A 16,459-nucleotide genomic window follows, 5' to 3' on the forward strand; every position below is an offset into this window, starting at 1 on the left:
TTGATTCGGTGACTGGGGTAATCGGGATGGGTGTGTCAGAGGCGGTGCGGTTGGCGCAGGATAGAGCAGGGTTTAGGGCTGTTGTGCATTGGGTCGCTATGAGTCGAAAACGACTTGACGGCACATAACAACAACAACAACTGGTGGCCTAGAGGCAAGAAGCTGCACTGCAATCCCAGAGGCACGTGGTTTGAATCCACCAGCTGCTCTGCTGGAGAAGGAGGGGCAATCTCCTCTAGCACCAGTCAGATCCGATTTAATGGTGTGTGTACACACACACACACACACACACACACACACACACACACGAGTCTCCTGAGATGCCCCAATCTGGCAACACAATTTAGCTACTACATCAACTCCAGAATACATACTGGACCTTAGACAAATATAGCCCACGTTCAATGAATTTTCTTTCATTTGCAAATAGGGACATCCATAATTGATACAAGGCATTAGGAGCAATACATTTGTCAATACTAACAGAATAATTAAGACTAAACAAAGGGTCAGCAATTTTCCAAAGATTGCTTGGAAAGTCCACCCCATAATGTCTCTCTGGGTCAGAACTGATCAATAGCACCTACAGGAAACAACATGCAACAGTGAACAAGAACAAATAACCTTATATAAACACAAGACCTATAGTCCTATATACTAAAACAGTACATGTTGTTGTTATGTGCTGGCAAGTCACCTGTGACACATAGCAACCCTGTGTATAATAGCTCTCTAAGCTCTGCTCTATCCTGGGCCAATCTCATTGTCTCAGACACACTTACCCCAATTACCCCAGTCACTGAGCCAATCTATCTCATCCACGGTCTTTCTTTTCTGCACTGTACCTTCCAAGCATGTATACCAACGGGCAAGTCAGAGTTTGAAAGCATTTGCTTTATCTTCAGTACTATGCTACAATGGTTTAGATAAGCAATTTGATGATATATAATAACAACAATGCTAAGAAATACTGAAGAGTAAGAAATATAAGCTCAATGTAAGCTGGGGTTAACATTCTTAAAAAAATAACATATTTTTGTCCTTAGCAATCTTATTTATCTAGTACCCTGGTGGTCTAGTAGTAAGAATCTGTGCTGCAATCACAAAGGCAGGTGGTTTGAACCTACCAGCTGTTTCACAGGAGAAAGATGGGCAATCTCCTCCCATGTGATTAACTGACTCTGAAAACCTGCTGGACTGTCTGTCAGCCATGGGTTAATTCCAACTTGAAAGCACGCAACAAATATAAAAGAAATACCACCAATAGACAGATTTAATAAAAGCAACCTATTCTCTCACAGTGTAGGATCCTCAACTGAAATAATTGCCTTTGACTCAGGACTGACTCATAGCTGACCCTCTCTAGTGGGTTTTCACTGACTACAAACTGAACAGAAGGAGCACGCCGATCTCTCTCCCACAGAACAGCTGGTAAATTCGAACCACGTGCCTTTGGGATGGCAGCAGATTCTTAACACTAGGCCACCAGAACTCCCTTTAGTAGTTTAAATCTGAAGCACTAGCTCTACAGGAAAGGGGTCTCTTAAGCGCTGGGGCAAGGACTCTGTTCCCTTTCTAAATCTGTGGGCCTGGTGCTCCTGGTGTATAGGTCTTGGACTCAATCTTCTGGGTTTAAGAGGTTTATAATGTAAGAACTTTGGATCCAAAGGACACACTCTATGGTACAATGAATTAAGTAATATGGTCCTTCCATTTAATGATCCTAGCCTCTTTGTCTATGCTTAAGATCTCATTTAAGAATTAGTTACGTATTGTATTAAGGAGATAGGATTACAGTGTGACACAAGCCCCAAGACAAGTATTACCCAAGGTTTTTAACCCTAAAATCTTTATATAGAGGAATGCACATGGAAACACAGAGGGCTCTTTGGCTTGAGACACTATCTAACCTGATCCAGCTGTATCAACCCCAACAACTGACAGCCTGTTTCAGCCTGCAGGTTCCCTGTCCATAATTCAGTTTCTTAAATCATCTCCATCCGCCTACATCATACACACTATTATGGTAATTTTCTTAATGGCTTTTCAGTTTCTGTGAGACCTTCCCATGAGTCATAGAACCTAAAGACATGGACGGAAATGGGAGGACAGAAGAGAAAAATAATAATAATTATTCTCAGAACTAATAAAATGGTACAGCACTTTGGACATTGAGAACATCATTAACCCCTGCCTTATTAAGAACTAGTCTTACATTTATCATTGTAAAAGAAAGTATTCATACATGCTGCTATTAGCTCTTTTTTCTTCATTACTTAAGTCACTCTCTTCCTTTGCTTTTAACTTCTCTTTTCTTTTATGTCTTGATAAAAGTTGATGCAGGCCACACCCCAGAAAACTTCTATAAAGATCAATGTTGTGACCTGAGCAAGAGTGTTACATTCCACCTAAATCCTGCATCATCAATCTAACACATACAACTAATTCTTCTTTCATTTAATATGATCCTGCCTAAACAAAAGGCAGAGGACAAGCACCTCAGATCACAAAAGGGGGTGATAATGGAGACCTGTACAAGTTAACATATATTTTTTACAGAAGATATACTTCAATCCATGACAAATTCTTTCAGTTATTTATGGCATCCTGAATGATCTAATGAATAAGGTGCTTCCTACTGACTGAAGGGCTAGAGGTTTGAGTCAACCTAAAGGACCCTGAAGAAAAATCTAGAACTGAATGTCTAAAAAAATTAGTTACTGAAAACACCACAGAGTAAAGTTCTACCTGGCACACAAACAGTGACCAAGGGTTGAAGCAAATTTGACCACAGTGGTTTACTTTTTTCCCCTTTCAGTTACTTACAACACACTACAGACGACTTTAACCAGTGCACTTGCCTTCTAAGAAGATTACCTCAAAATCAATGTATTTTGGAACTACTGAATTTTCAGCAGTGTGCACAAAATATTTTGGAGGCAATTACCTGTGCCACAATTTAAAGGTGCAGTAACACAGGAATTCACTGGGTGGTAAAGAAACTAGAAAACAGAGCCCCTGAATTAAGCATCAAAGATTCATTTCACCAAAGGGCAACAGGAAAAGATAATATAATAGTCTGACCTGTGGGCAGCTTGAGTATCATCCTTAGCACAAGTCCTATTGCAGGCCAAGCTAGAGCTCTCACACATTCTATTAAAGCAAAGGTCAGTGTGAACACCAACTGATTGTTTTAGACTGCAACAACCATCCCCTAAACTGCAGCACTGCACAATCAACAGCTAGCTACATAGATACTCATCAACTGCCACACAAATGGCAATAAGAAAGGAGACCAAAAAACCTTACAAGAACAATGTCAACACAATGTCCCAGGAGCAGCAGACCATCTTAATTTCCCTAAAAAACAAGTTTTTACAGGTTCAAGAAATTACAAAGGATGGAAAAAATAGCTGAAGCCATAAGCAAAGCGATAAAGTACCCTAAAAAAATTACTTCAAAACAAAAATAACCAAAGGAATTTTAGAAACCATGAAAATGTAATCCAGAATACTAAAACTAACAGAAGCTGTCAACACCTGGGAGGGGAAAAAAGAGCAGAACTGAAGGAAGGAATGGGACACAGAATCAGAGAAACAGAAGACAAACCTTTAATGTTAATAAGCTAAAGAAAAGAAACAGAAAGAAGAAAGAGGGAAATGAAGAAATCATAAGAATTATATGCGATTACCAACCAGAGAAGTAACATATATGTGTTTGGAAGTCCAGACTAGGAAAAGACAAGCAAAAAAAAAAAAACCCATCGGGAAAACTGTAGAACAGTTACTAAAAGATATAGATATCTTTGCAAGTATCATGAAAAATGATAAAATTAACTTCAAGAAACATAGCAAACCCCAAACAGACTTCAAAAGGAAAAAAGTAAATAAAACCCAACATGACTTATCATAGTCAAATTTTTAAAAGGAAAAGAAATAAAGATGTAAAATAAAAGCAGTTCAAGTGCCGAGTTATCTACAAAGGAGAGCCAGTAACAGTTCTTAACTTCTCAAAAGATATCATACAAATAAGACAATGGATGGACATACAAAAATCTGGAAAAAAACAACAGCAAACTAATAATCCTGTGCTCATAAAATATAAGAGAGAAATTAGGTAATTCTCGGAAAGGCAGGAACTGAAAGAGTTCATAAAAATGAAACCAACCTTACAATAAATATTAGAGGTAGTCTTTCACACCAAACAGCAAAGTAGTCCGCAACAACACAAAAAAGAACCCAAAATGACAGGAAGAAAACCTTGCCTATTGATAATCATACTTAACATGAATGTTTTAAACACACCAATCAAGAGAAATCGAGTAACAGAATAGGGTGGGGGACCATTAATAGGCTGTCTACAAGAGACATTCTTGAGAAATAAGGACAGACTAAAAATTAAACAGGGGTGGGGGAGCACACACAAAAAAACTAGGCACAAGGCAATTTTTTAAAAAGCAAGAATGGCAAAACTAATATTTACAGGGTAAAAACAAACATAAAAGTCAAGGAAAGACACTAGGTACTACTTAAAGAGACAAAAGAACATGAGGACATAACCTTCAACACACCAAATGAAAGAGCTCCAAAATGCATATAAACAAACATTAACAGACTTAAAGAAAGATGAAGACTAAAGATGACTAGAAAGGAACTCAATAAAAATACATACTAAACTATACTAAATTAACCAACTCGACCTCAAAGACATATACAGGGTACTGCACCCAACAAAAGCTCAATATACATTCTTCCCTAGCATGTATGGAGCATTCTTTAGAATACCAAAAGTTCAGGCACATAAATTAAAAAATATTGAAATATTATAAAGCATCCTCTCAAGATGCTATAAAATCAGCAAACAAAAAGAGGATAAAGGGGGAAAAAATCATGCAAAAGGAAGCCAAATAACTCCTTGCTTGATGACTACTGGGTAATAAAAGAACAAAAAATTTTCTTGAAACAAATGAGAATTAAAAAACATACTGAAACCTCTGGGATACAGCAGATGAAGTACTCAGAGGTGAGTCTGCAGCAATAAACAAGCATATCAAAAAAGAAGAAAGATTTAAAACCAACACCTCCAACATTCTTTGAAACTCACATCCAATTCAAAATGACATTCTTAGAAACTCACCCTATACCCAGTTTGACGCAGTCAGAAGTAGAGCACTCAGACTCAATAAAAAGAAGAAACTAAGTCATTAAAAAAAAAAACCTTCCCAAGGAACAAAGTCCAGGCCCAGATGGATTCACTGGCAAATTCTACCAAACAGTTACAAAAGAACTGTCACCAGTCCTAATTAAATTATGTAAGAATAAAAAATACTCCCAGATTCATTCTACGAAGCAAGTATTATCCTAATATCAAAGTCAGATAAAGATTTCAACAAAAAATAAAAACTACCAAAAAATTTTGTTACTATGGTCAACAGATTACAAAGTAAAAAAATAATTCATCATGAAAAAGTAGGTTTCATAAATGGGTATGCAAGAATGGTTCAACACACACACCAAAAAAAAAGATCATTGTTATCTATCACATCAGTATGAACAGTATCAAATCATAAAACACAGCAATATAAAACTATTCATCTTCCGGCACGGGCTGAAAATCGCCTGTAACTCATCCATAGCCACTGGTGAGAGTCAGCGCCCAGAGCCACCAGGGGCTTTAAGCTCGTTGCCCACTGCTGTGGTGTGGACAGCTGAAACCCAGGCCCCGACAGGCACCTGGGGGGGAAAAAACCCAGACTCTACTTCATGCTCTGCTGGAGAAGGAGGGGCAGTCTCCTGTACCAGTCAGATCCAATTTGACGGTACACACACACACACACACACACACACACACACACTCTTTTTCTTCTTCTTTTTTAAAAAAAGGACTACTTCAGCCGTCGCGGCCCTCTGCCCGGGGCAGGCTGCCCTCGGCCCCCGGCCCGGGGCGAGCTGTCGCGGCCCTCTGCCCGGGGCGGGCTGCCCTCGGCCCTCTGCCTGGGGCGAGCTGTTGTGGCCTTCTGCCCGGGGCGGGCTGCGCTTGGCCCCCGGCTCGGGGTGAACCGTCCCGGCCCTCAGGAGCAAGAAGGCAAGCAGCTGTAACCCAAGACCACCAGTAAGGTGATAAAGCGTCCTCCTTTCCCCCCTTTATATCTACGCCCCTGTTCAGCATGAAGAAGCCAGAGTCGGCATCCAATTCCCAAATCAATAAGACAGTTGGTTTAATTACTATTGGAAAATACTTGTCATTCCTCTGTAGCATCAGGTCCCCACTGGACCCTCATTATTTCCTTCACCTGCTCCCCCCACCGATCAAACTGTGCAGCTCTGCAACTGCATCCTGGCCCATCCTCACCCTTCTGCCTCCAACCCTCACCTCCTTGTACCCCCAATATGTTTTCCCCAATTAAAAAAAATATTAAAAAAAACCACCAAAAACTATTCATCTTATTGATGAGGAAAAAGTTTCTGACAAAATTCAATGCCTCTTTTTAATTAAAACACTCAACAAAACTGGAGGAGGAATTTCCTCCACATAATAAGAATATATATACTAAGCCAATTACCAATATTATCCACAAGTGAGAGAGATTAAAGGCATTCTCCTTTCCAACACTATCACCACTCCTATTCTACATTGTATTGGAAGTACAAGCTAGAGGAAAATGGCAAGGAAAGGATAAACAGGAACTCAAACTATATGCACATAAAACTATATACACAGATAAAATGACAGAAAATGAAATGACACAGAAAACCATAAAACTCAAAACAGCCCTAGTAGACTAATTCAGCAGAGTGTCAGGATGCAAGATCAACATGCAAAAAACAGCTGGATTTATCTACAGAGTAGTGAAAAAGAAATAAGAAAAACAAGACCAATTACAACCACCACAAATTCAATACTTTGGAACAAATATAACTAGAGGGGGGGAAAAGACAAAGTACATTAGAATATATTACTCAAAGAGACCTAAATTGAAAAATATTCCATGTTTATGGGTAGGTAGACTTAATACTGTGAAAAAGACAATTAAACCAAAGCAATTCCAGTACAGATACCAATGCCATCCCTCAAGGAGATAAAAAAAGGCAATTTTCAACTTCATTTGGAAAGTAGACTCTGAATAAATAAAGCTTCACAAGCTCTACTATAGAGCTGTAGAATCAAAAACAGCATGTTTGGCGACAGATATACTGCAATGGAACAGAACCAAGAACCCAGATTATCAATCTGACAAAGAGATGAACTCAATTAAGTGGGGAACTGACAGTCTCTTTAAAAATTGGTACTGGCAAAACTGGACCTTTACAGAAAATTGGAAACAAGATCCGCATCTTTCACCATACACAAAAACCAACTCAAAGTAGATCAGAGACATAAGCAGAAAACTAAAAACTATAATGAAGATCAGATAAAAATTAGAAACAAATTTAAAAGCATGGACTGCTAGGAAAACAGACAGATTCTTCCTGGAGAGGGTTAAACCAGGCAGCTCCTTGGAAGCAAGGATTCTGAGGCTTCATCTAACATACTTTGGACATGTTATAAGGTGGGACCAGTCCTCGGAGACGGACATCATGCTTGGTAGGGTGGAAGGACAGAGCAGGAGGGGAAGGCCCTTTATGAGGTGGACTGATTCAGTGACTGGGGTAATAGGGATGGGTGTGTCAGAGACAGTGCGACTGGCACAGGACAGTTTAAGGCTGTTGTACATAGGGTCGCTGTGAGCCGCAAGCAACTCGATGGCACATAACGACAACAACAACAGGCTATAATATCAATAAGCATTCAATCATAGCCAAAAATGCACAACCAGGAAAGAATAAAATTGACGAATGGGACCTTCTAAAAATCGAACAACTGTGCATCAAACAACTTCTACAAAACGGTGAAAAGAAAGCCCACAAGATTAGGAAAAATAGTTGGCAATGATATATCTGATAAATAACTCATTATCAAAAATTTATGGAATATTCTAGCACCTCAACAAGACAGACAACCCAATCACAAAATAGTCAGACAATAAAGGGAATCTTCACCAAAGAGAATATTCAAGGTCAAACACTTGAAGAAATGCTTAAGATCACTAACTATTGTTGCTGCTGTTGTCAGGGTCTCTAAAGTTCTTTATGACTTAGAGCAACCCTGTCCAAAGTATGAAAAAGAAGCTTTGCCATCCTTGCCTTGAAGGAGCGCTCTGGATGCACTTTTTGCAAGACATATATGTTTGCTCTTTTGAAAGTCTGTCAGTACTCCTCCAGCACCACAACTCAAAGGCATCAATTCTTCTTCTGTCACCTTTATTCATCGACCAGCTCTCTGATGCAAAGCAGGTGATTGAGAAGACACTGGCCCTGAATTAGGTGCACTTTAGTCTTCAAATTGAAATTGCTACTCTCTTCAGAATTTTGGAGAGGTCCCAAACAGTGGACTTGCCCAATGTGTGTTATGTCGTTAGGTGCTGTCAGGCGGAGAACAACCCCTAAACAACCTTACTATCCTGTTCTATCCTGTGCCATTCTCAAAATTCTTGACACACTAGAGCTCACTGCAGGATCTTCCTCTCGTTCACTGACTCTCCACCTTTCCAAGCATGATGTCCTTCTCCTACCAACATCCTCAAAGTGTGTGAGACAAAGTTTTATCAACTTTCCCTCTAGGGAGCACTCTTGGTGCACTTTCTCCAAGACATCATTTGTTTGTTCTTTGGACAGTCCATATTCAGTACTCTTCTCCAACACCACACCTCAAAGGCATCAGTAACTCTTCCATCATTCTTATTCACTGTCCAGGTCTCAGATGCACAGCAAGTGATCAGAAAGATCATGGTCTGAATCTAACTGGTATCATTGTTCCTCAATAATTTGGAGAGCAGACTATGCCTGATTGCAGATTATCCCAATGCCATACATCTCCTGATTTCCTGACTGTTGGTACGAAGGGTGTTGAGAAATTGTTGACAACCCTAATCTTTTCATCTCCCATGATGCTATCAGTCCAGTGATAAGAAATTTTGTTTTTTGATACTGAGATGTAATCCATATTGATGTCTTTTTTTTTTTTCTTTTGCAGCAAGTGCTTCAAGTCCTCAATTTCAGCAAGCAAGCAAGGTTCTGTCATCTGTGTTATGCAGGTTAATGAGGAGTTTTTCTCTGATATTGATGGCTTTGCATAGTCAATAAAACATAAATAGACATTCTTCTGGTATTCTTTACTTTCAGTCAAGATCCATCTAACATCAGCAATGATATTCCTGGTGCTGCCTCATCTAAATCCTGCTTGAACTTCTGGCAGTTCTCTATATAATGACCGGGCCATTTATGAGTGCTTTGCTTGTATGTGGTATTAATGACATTGTATGATACTTTCCAATTTCTGCTGCATGACCTTTCTTGGGAATAGGAACAAATATGGTTCTCTTTCAGTCAGGAAACCAGACAGCTGTTCTCCAATTTCCTGGCATAAATTGATAAGCACGTCCATGCTCTATCTGTTAGCTGAAACATGTCAACTGGTATCTCATCAATTCCTGGTGCCTTTTTGTGGCAATGCCTTGCATATAGCTTCAACTTCTTCCTTTGTTATCATTGGATGTTGTTCATATGGTACTTTCTGAAATTTTTCAGTGTCAATCAAATCATTTTGGTACAGTGACTCAGTGTATTCATTCCATAATCTTTTGATGCTTCCTGGATTATTTTACATATTGGACATAGCTTCTTTCAATACTGCAATTGAAGGCTTAAATGTTTTTCAGTCTCTCAGCTTAAGAAATGCAGAGTACGTTCTCCCCTTTTTATTCTTCAATTCAGCTCCCTGCACATTCCATTATAACACTTTGCTTTGTCTTCTTGAGGTACCCTTTAAATTCTTCTGTTCAGTTCTTCAACTTCTGCATTCTTTTCCCTTTGTTTTGGGTTCTCAATGCTCAACATCTATTTCAGCTTCCTGTCTTTATAATGGCTTTTGCTTTCTTCATGGATGATATCCTCTATATCATCACACAATTCATCTGGTCTTTGATGATTGATGTTTGATGATTCAAACCCATTCTTAAGATGATTTTTATTCATGGGAAATAGATTCAAGATCATATTTTTGGTTCTCATGGACTTGTTTTCATTTTCTTCGCCCTTACTGTGAACTTCCACATCAATTTTAACTGCTGATGCTGAACTTCTCCAATGAATTCTACAGATGTAATCAATCTGATTGCCATGCAGACCATCAGGTAGAGTCCACAGATAAAGTAGTTGCATCTATTCTTTTAAAAAGGTATTTACAATGAACTACAAAATTAGATCATTCTATTGCCAACCTCATTTCTGTCATCAAGTAAATACTTTCAAACATAGCTTCTTCAACTTTTGTAATGCAGTCACCAATTACCCTTAACCCCTTTTTTTAACGGCAGTGTATAGTCTAATCTGATCTGACTGGCAAAGGAGGTGATTGCCCCTCCTTCTCCAGTAGTGCACCTGGTGGATTCAAACTGTGTCATTAACACATCAAGATTGTATGTTTATCTAATTTCTGACTGCAAGAGTTGGTAAAAAAAAATTCAATTTCCTCCTCTTTGGCTTTAGCTGTAGGAGCATCTATTTGAATACTCCTAACAGGTCTTCCTTGTATGAGTATGGTTAATATCCTATCACTCACAACATTGTACTTAAGGATAGAACTTGAAAATGTCTTTTTAACACATTGCCGCACACTTTTTAAACTGATGACTGTGCTTAGAAACACATTTGCTGTCATTTGCAGCAACGTGTTAACTATGAATGCAACATTCTTCTTTTTCATTCCCAGCATAGGGTATATCATGTGATTGTTGACAGCATTAAGAGGAAGACCCTAAATGAGCTAGATTGACACAGTAACTGGAGAAATGGGAAACATAAATCTAAATGAGATAGCCATCTCACTCTAGCAGCAATAGCAAGGTTTTAAAGGACAGTCAACAAGAAAGGCAGTAAGGATACAGAGAGATTAGGAACTCTTATGCACTGCTGGTGAGAATGAGACATAGTACAACCATTATGGAAGGCAATGTGGTGTTTCCTCAAAAAGCTAAAAATAGAAACCTTCCTACTTCGCTACTGAAAACACACCTTTAAGAAATCAGAACTGCAACAGGAACAGACGTATCACACCTATGTTTACTGCACTATTATTCACAGTAATACAGAGATCAAAGTGGTCAAATGCTCATCAAGAAACAAATGGACAGAAAAATTTTTGTACATTCACATAATGGAATACAATGCAGCACTGAAGAACTTCTGAAACTACATAATATGGACAAATCTAGAGGTCCATTATGCTGAGTGGAATAACTCAGTTACAAAATGACCAATATTGTTGTTGCTATGTGCCATCAAGTTGCTCGTGACTCACAGTGACCCTATGGACAACAGCTCTGAAGCCTGCCCTGTCCTGAGCCAATCTCACTGATTCTGACACACCTACTCCCATTTCCCCAGTTACTGTATCATTTAATCTCATTTGAGGTCTTCCTCTCTCACGCTGTCCCTCTACCCTTCAAGCATGATGTTGTTCCGCAAAGAGCAGTCCTTCCTGGCCATGTGCCCAAAGTATGTGAGACGGAGCTTCAAAATCCTAGCCTCTAAGGAGAAACTTGATTTCACCCTCTCCAAGATAGACTTATTAGATTTCTTGGCAGTCCATGGTAGTGGTGGTGGTGGTTGTTATGTGCCGTTGAGTTGCCTGCGACTCATAGTGACCATATGTACAACAGCCCTAAACTCTGCCCTATCCTGTGCCAATATCACCATCTCTGACACACCTATCCCTATTACCCCAGTCCCTGAATCAATCCATCTCATTGAGAGTCTTCCATTCCTGCGATGTCCCTCCACCTCCCAAGCATGATGTCCCTCTCCAAGGACTAGTCCCTCCTTGCAGCATTTCCAAAGTATGTCAGATGAAGCTTCAGAATCCTTGCCTCCAAGAAGCAGCCCGGCTTCACCCTCTCCAGGACAAACCTATTTGTTTTCCTAGCAGTCCATGATATAATCAATACTCTTCTTCAACACTACAGCTCAAAGGTATCAAATCTCCTTCTATCATCCCTAGTCACTGTCCAGCTCTCTGATGCATAGCATGTGATTGCAAAGACCATGGCATGTATCCGGTGCACCTTAGTCTCCAGACTGACATCTTTGCACTTCAGCACTTTAGAGAGATCTCTAACCACAGGCTTTGGCAGTCCATAGTACATTCAAGAATCTTCTCCAGCACCACAAACCAAAGACATCAATTCTTCTTCTGTAATCCTTAGTAAATGTCCAGCTCTCTCATGCACACCAAGTAAAAGTGAAGACCATGGTCTGGATCACCCACACCTTAGTCTCTAGACTGATATCATTGTTTCTCAGTACTTCAGAGGTGTCCCTGAAAACAGATTTTCCCAGCACAATTAGTCTTTTGATTTCCTGAATGCTGGTGCCAAGACAGCTGATTGTGGAGCCAAGCAAACTGAAGGTGTTAACAACTTCAAGCTCTTCTTCATCCACCATGGTGCTACCATTTGACCCAGTGCTGAGCATCTTTGTCTTCTTGATGCTGAGCTTCAATCTATATTGAAGACTACAGTCCTTAACCTTCTGCAGCAAGCATTTCAAGTCCTCCTTAGTTTCATTTGCATAATGCAGGTTGTTGATGAGTCTTCCTCGAAGCCTGATGCTACTCCTCCTCTTCATAAAGACCAGCTTCCAGAATGTTCTTTTCTGCATCTAGATTGAAAAACTGTGAAGACAGGACACATCCCTGATCCACTCCTTTCCTGATTTTGAACTATGTAGAGTTTCCTTGCTCGGTTCTCAGGACTGCTTTCTGGTCCAAGTATTGGTTTTGCCTAAGCACAATCAAGTGTTCTAGGATTCCCATTCTGCTCTAGGTTAACCACCATTTGTGAGCCACACAAACAAATGCTTTTGCAAAGTTAATCAAACACAGACATTCTTCTGGTACTCTCTCCTTTCAGCCAAGATCCATCTAATATCAGCTATAATATCCCTAGTACCATGGCCTCTTCTAAACCCAGCCTGTACATCTGACAATTCTCTGCTGATGTGCTGTTCAAGTCAATTTTGGATTATTTTCAGCAGAATTGTGCTTGCAAGGGATATTAATGATACTGTTCAATAATTTCCACACTCTGTAGGGTCACCTTTCTTTGAAAGGGGAACAAATATGGATCTCTTCCAGTCAGTTGACCAGGTGGCTGTCCTCCAGATTTCTTGGCACCACTTGGTGAGTACATTCAAGACAGCATCTGCTTGTTGAAATATGTCAACTGTCATGCCATCAATGCCTGGGTCCTTGTTTTTTGCCAAGTCCTTCAGAGAAGCTTGAACTTCTTCCTTCATCACTACAGGTGCTTGCTCATACATTGTTTCATGAAATTCTTCTATGTCAGACAATTCTTTCTGGTACAGTGACTCTGTATACTACTCTCATCTTCTTTTAGTGCTTCTGCGATCATTTAATATTCTGCCGAAAGCATCCTTAAGTATTCTAACTTGAGCCCTGGATTTGTTCTTCAATTCCTTCAGCTTAACAAATAATGAAAGAATTCAGCCCTTTTGATTTTCTGACTCTAAGTTCTTTGCACATTTCATCGTAATACTTTGCTTTGTCTTCCTGAGATGCTCTATGAAATCTTCTGTTCAGATCCTTAACTTCTCTATTTCTTCCCTTTGCTTTGACTTCTTGGAGATCTAATGCAATATTTAGAGTCTCGTCTGACATCCATCTTGGTCTTTTCTTTCTGTCTTTTAAATGACCTTTTGCATTCCAGCTATTTACAAAATTCAAATACATGGTTTTCAAGAACAAATTATTTTAATTTCCTTCATCGCCCCCACTCAACAACTTGGACAACCCCATGATTAATCCCCCCTCCCCCTGCCCCCAAACATCCTCATCCCTCTGCTTCCAACCTCTCCCACCCCTCTTGGATTCTTATACTCATTCTACAATAATGGTTTTATACAATATTTATCCTTGTGGGACTGAGTTCATTCAGCATAATGCTCTCCAGTCCCTCCTAAGTTAGGTAATAATTTACAAAATCACTGCTCCTGTGTGCTGTGTAATATTCTATTGTATGAACGTACCCTAATTTCTCAATCCATTTGTTTGTGGTTGGACATCTGGGCTGTTTCCATGTTTCTACAATGATGAACAATGCTGCTATGAACATTGGTGTACAAATCTCCATTTGTGCCTCATACCTTTTCCATTCTTCATGCATAATATTCTTAATATCCTCATGTGGTCTTTGTTCATTAGTTTTTAAGGACTCAAACCTGTTCCTAAGATGGTTTTGAAATTCAAGTGGGATAGCTCAAAGTTTGGTTCCTGTGGATTTAAGCTTCTTTTGCTTCAGCTTGAACTTGTATATGAGTAGGGGGTAATCTGTTTCACAGTCAGTACCTGACCTGGTTTTCACAGGTGATACTGAGCTTCTCCAGCAATTCTTTCCACAGATATAATCAGTCTGATTCTTACTCATACTATGAGGTGAAAGCCATGTATTTGTTCTGTGTTTGTTTCCTGTATAAAAATATTGGCAATGAATACATCAATGATTACAAAGAATTCTATCATTCTATCTCCAGCTTCATTTCAGTCACAAAGCCTATCTTTTACAACTACTGATCCTTCTGTGTTCCCAATTTTTGCATTCCTGTTACTCATTATTAATAATACATCTTGACTGCATATTTGATCAATTTCTGACTGCAAAAGTTGTTAGAAAGCTTCAGTTTCCTCCTTTTAGGTTCTAGCTGTTGGTGCATATATGACAGTGGTATTCACAATCACCTAGCAATCATCATTTTTTCCTAAGATTAATAATTTTTGTAACAATTCTCAGATTCATTTAGTAAACTATATCATGGTACTTTGTCTTCAATATTCAAATGTGTTCCTGAGATGAAGACTATAAATCTCAAATAAAATACCTTTTAACTGCACTGCACTGCTGATGCAAAGATAGAGAGTGTAAACCCATCAGCTCCTCCACAGAAGATAGACAATCTCCTCACGTACATTTTATTGCCTCTAAAAAGCTGCTATGACTTGATTCTGAGTCAAGTGGTATAAGACTTGTTCTTTGGGGAATCAGAAGGTGGGGGGGAATCAGATTAAGTGTAAGCTTCTCAAGAATTAATCAATTTCTAAGAAACATTCACTTCATTACTATGTAAGTATAAAAAGTTCTGGTGGTGCAAAGTTAATAGCTCACACACTATTAATCAAAAGCTTGGCAGGCTACTTCACCTTGCAGCACTAAGAGGAAAAAAAGACCCAGTCATATGTCCCTGTAAAGGTTACAATCTAGAGTGGCTCTACTGTCACAAGCATTTGCTGGTTATAAAAACTGACACATCAAACATTACTCCTTCAGATAAACATCTGAAATTGATAAGTTTATCCTCTTCCTTTAAACTGCTATCAATAGCCTAAATTTTATGAAATCTAATATTCATCTAGTTACTTTACTTTCAAAATAAATGACAAATTTATTTTACGTTAACAAAAAACTCTTTTTAATTCACTAAGTTTTCCAGGCATCTATCACCTCCCAGAGTGTGAGAGATTTCTAAAACATTACTAAGATTCCTACATTTTTAGGAACCTAAATCTTAAAAAAAATAATGTAAAGCATGTCTGAATCAAATTTCTGGTTTCATGAAACTAGAAATCATGCTTGAGGAATAGCAAAGTTGCTGCATATTACGTGAAAGTGTTCTCTGCTTTGCACTGGTTTTAAATTTATTATAATGGGGTTATTAGAACCATAAGGACTTCATAGCCTGCTGAAACTGGCATTGCTTACCTGCATCAGCTCTGGACCGCTGGCCAGGCGTCTTTCCGAATGGGGTCTTCATTCATCTGGATTTAAGCGAGCAGCAAAGCTGCTGGACTAGGGTGAAAATTCAATAATCTCCAACTGGAAACTTCTCACAAAATTTTAATGTTCTTGTTAATCCACCATCCAAATATCTCTTTTACGAAATCAGTAAAAATACATGAATTCACCTGTGAAGTTCACCTGTAAAATAGTGAAATATTATTTTATTACAAGAGGACCAAAAGAGCAAAATTAGAGCAAGAGAGCTACTAAATGTAACACAAAACTTAGTCATTCAAAGATACTTTGTGCAGAAGCATTTTCATTCTTAAAGGCTGGATTCCTTAAAGGGGATGAAGTAGTAGAGAGAGAGAGAAAAAAAGATGCGGTGAACTCTAAGTAAAGAAGCCATTAAGACTCAAAAGCAAAGTTCCTCATAAAACTACTGGAATACAGTAAAACCTATGGTGCTACGTATGTTGCCTGGAACTGGAATCACCTAGACAGCAACTAACAACAATATAGCTGCTTGGTGTCCCACACTACATTCCAATCGATCTGGCTACTTCAATTCAG

At 39.0% G+C, this 16,459-nt stretch overlaps 1 protein-coding gene across 1 annotated transcript in view; it reads right to left on the reverse strand.

Moving 5' to 3' along the window:
* Positions 1-16,071, reverse strand: part of SPIN1 (spindlin 1) — an 84,408-nt gene extending 68,337 nt beyond the window's left edge. Inside the window, exon 1 of the mRNA XM_006902560.1 lies at positions 15,869-16,071. Within this exon, the coding sequence (XP_006902622.1) occupies positions 15,869-15,920 (52 nt within the window). The 5' untranslated portion in view covers positions 15,921-16,071. The remainder of the gene's footprint in view (positions 1-15,868) is intronic.
* Positions 16,072-16,459: the final 388 nt, after the last annotated feature.

The sequence above is a fragment of the Elephantulus edwardii genome, unplaced genomic scaffold (assembly GCF_000299155.1).
Source record: "Elephantulus edwardii isolate Elephantulus edwardi_28Jun2011 unplaced genomic scaffold, EleEdw1.0 scaffold00429, whole genome shotgun sequence".
In the NCBI taxonomy this organism is placed as follows: Eukaryota; Metazoa; Chordata; class Mammalia; order Macroscelidea; family Macroscelididae; genus Elephantulus; species Elephantulus edwardii.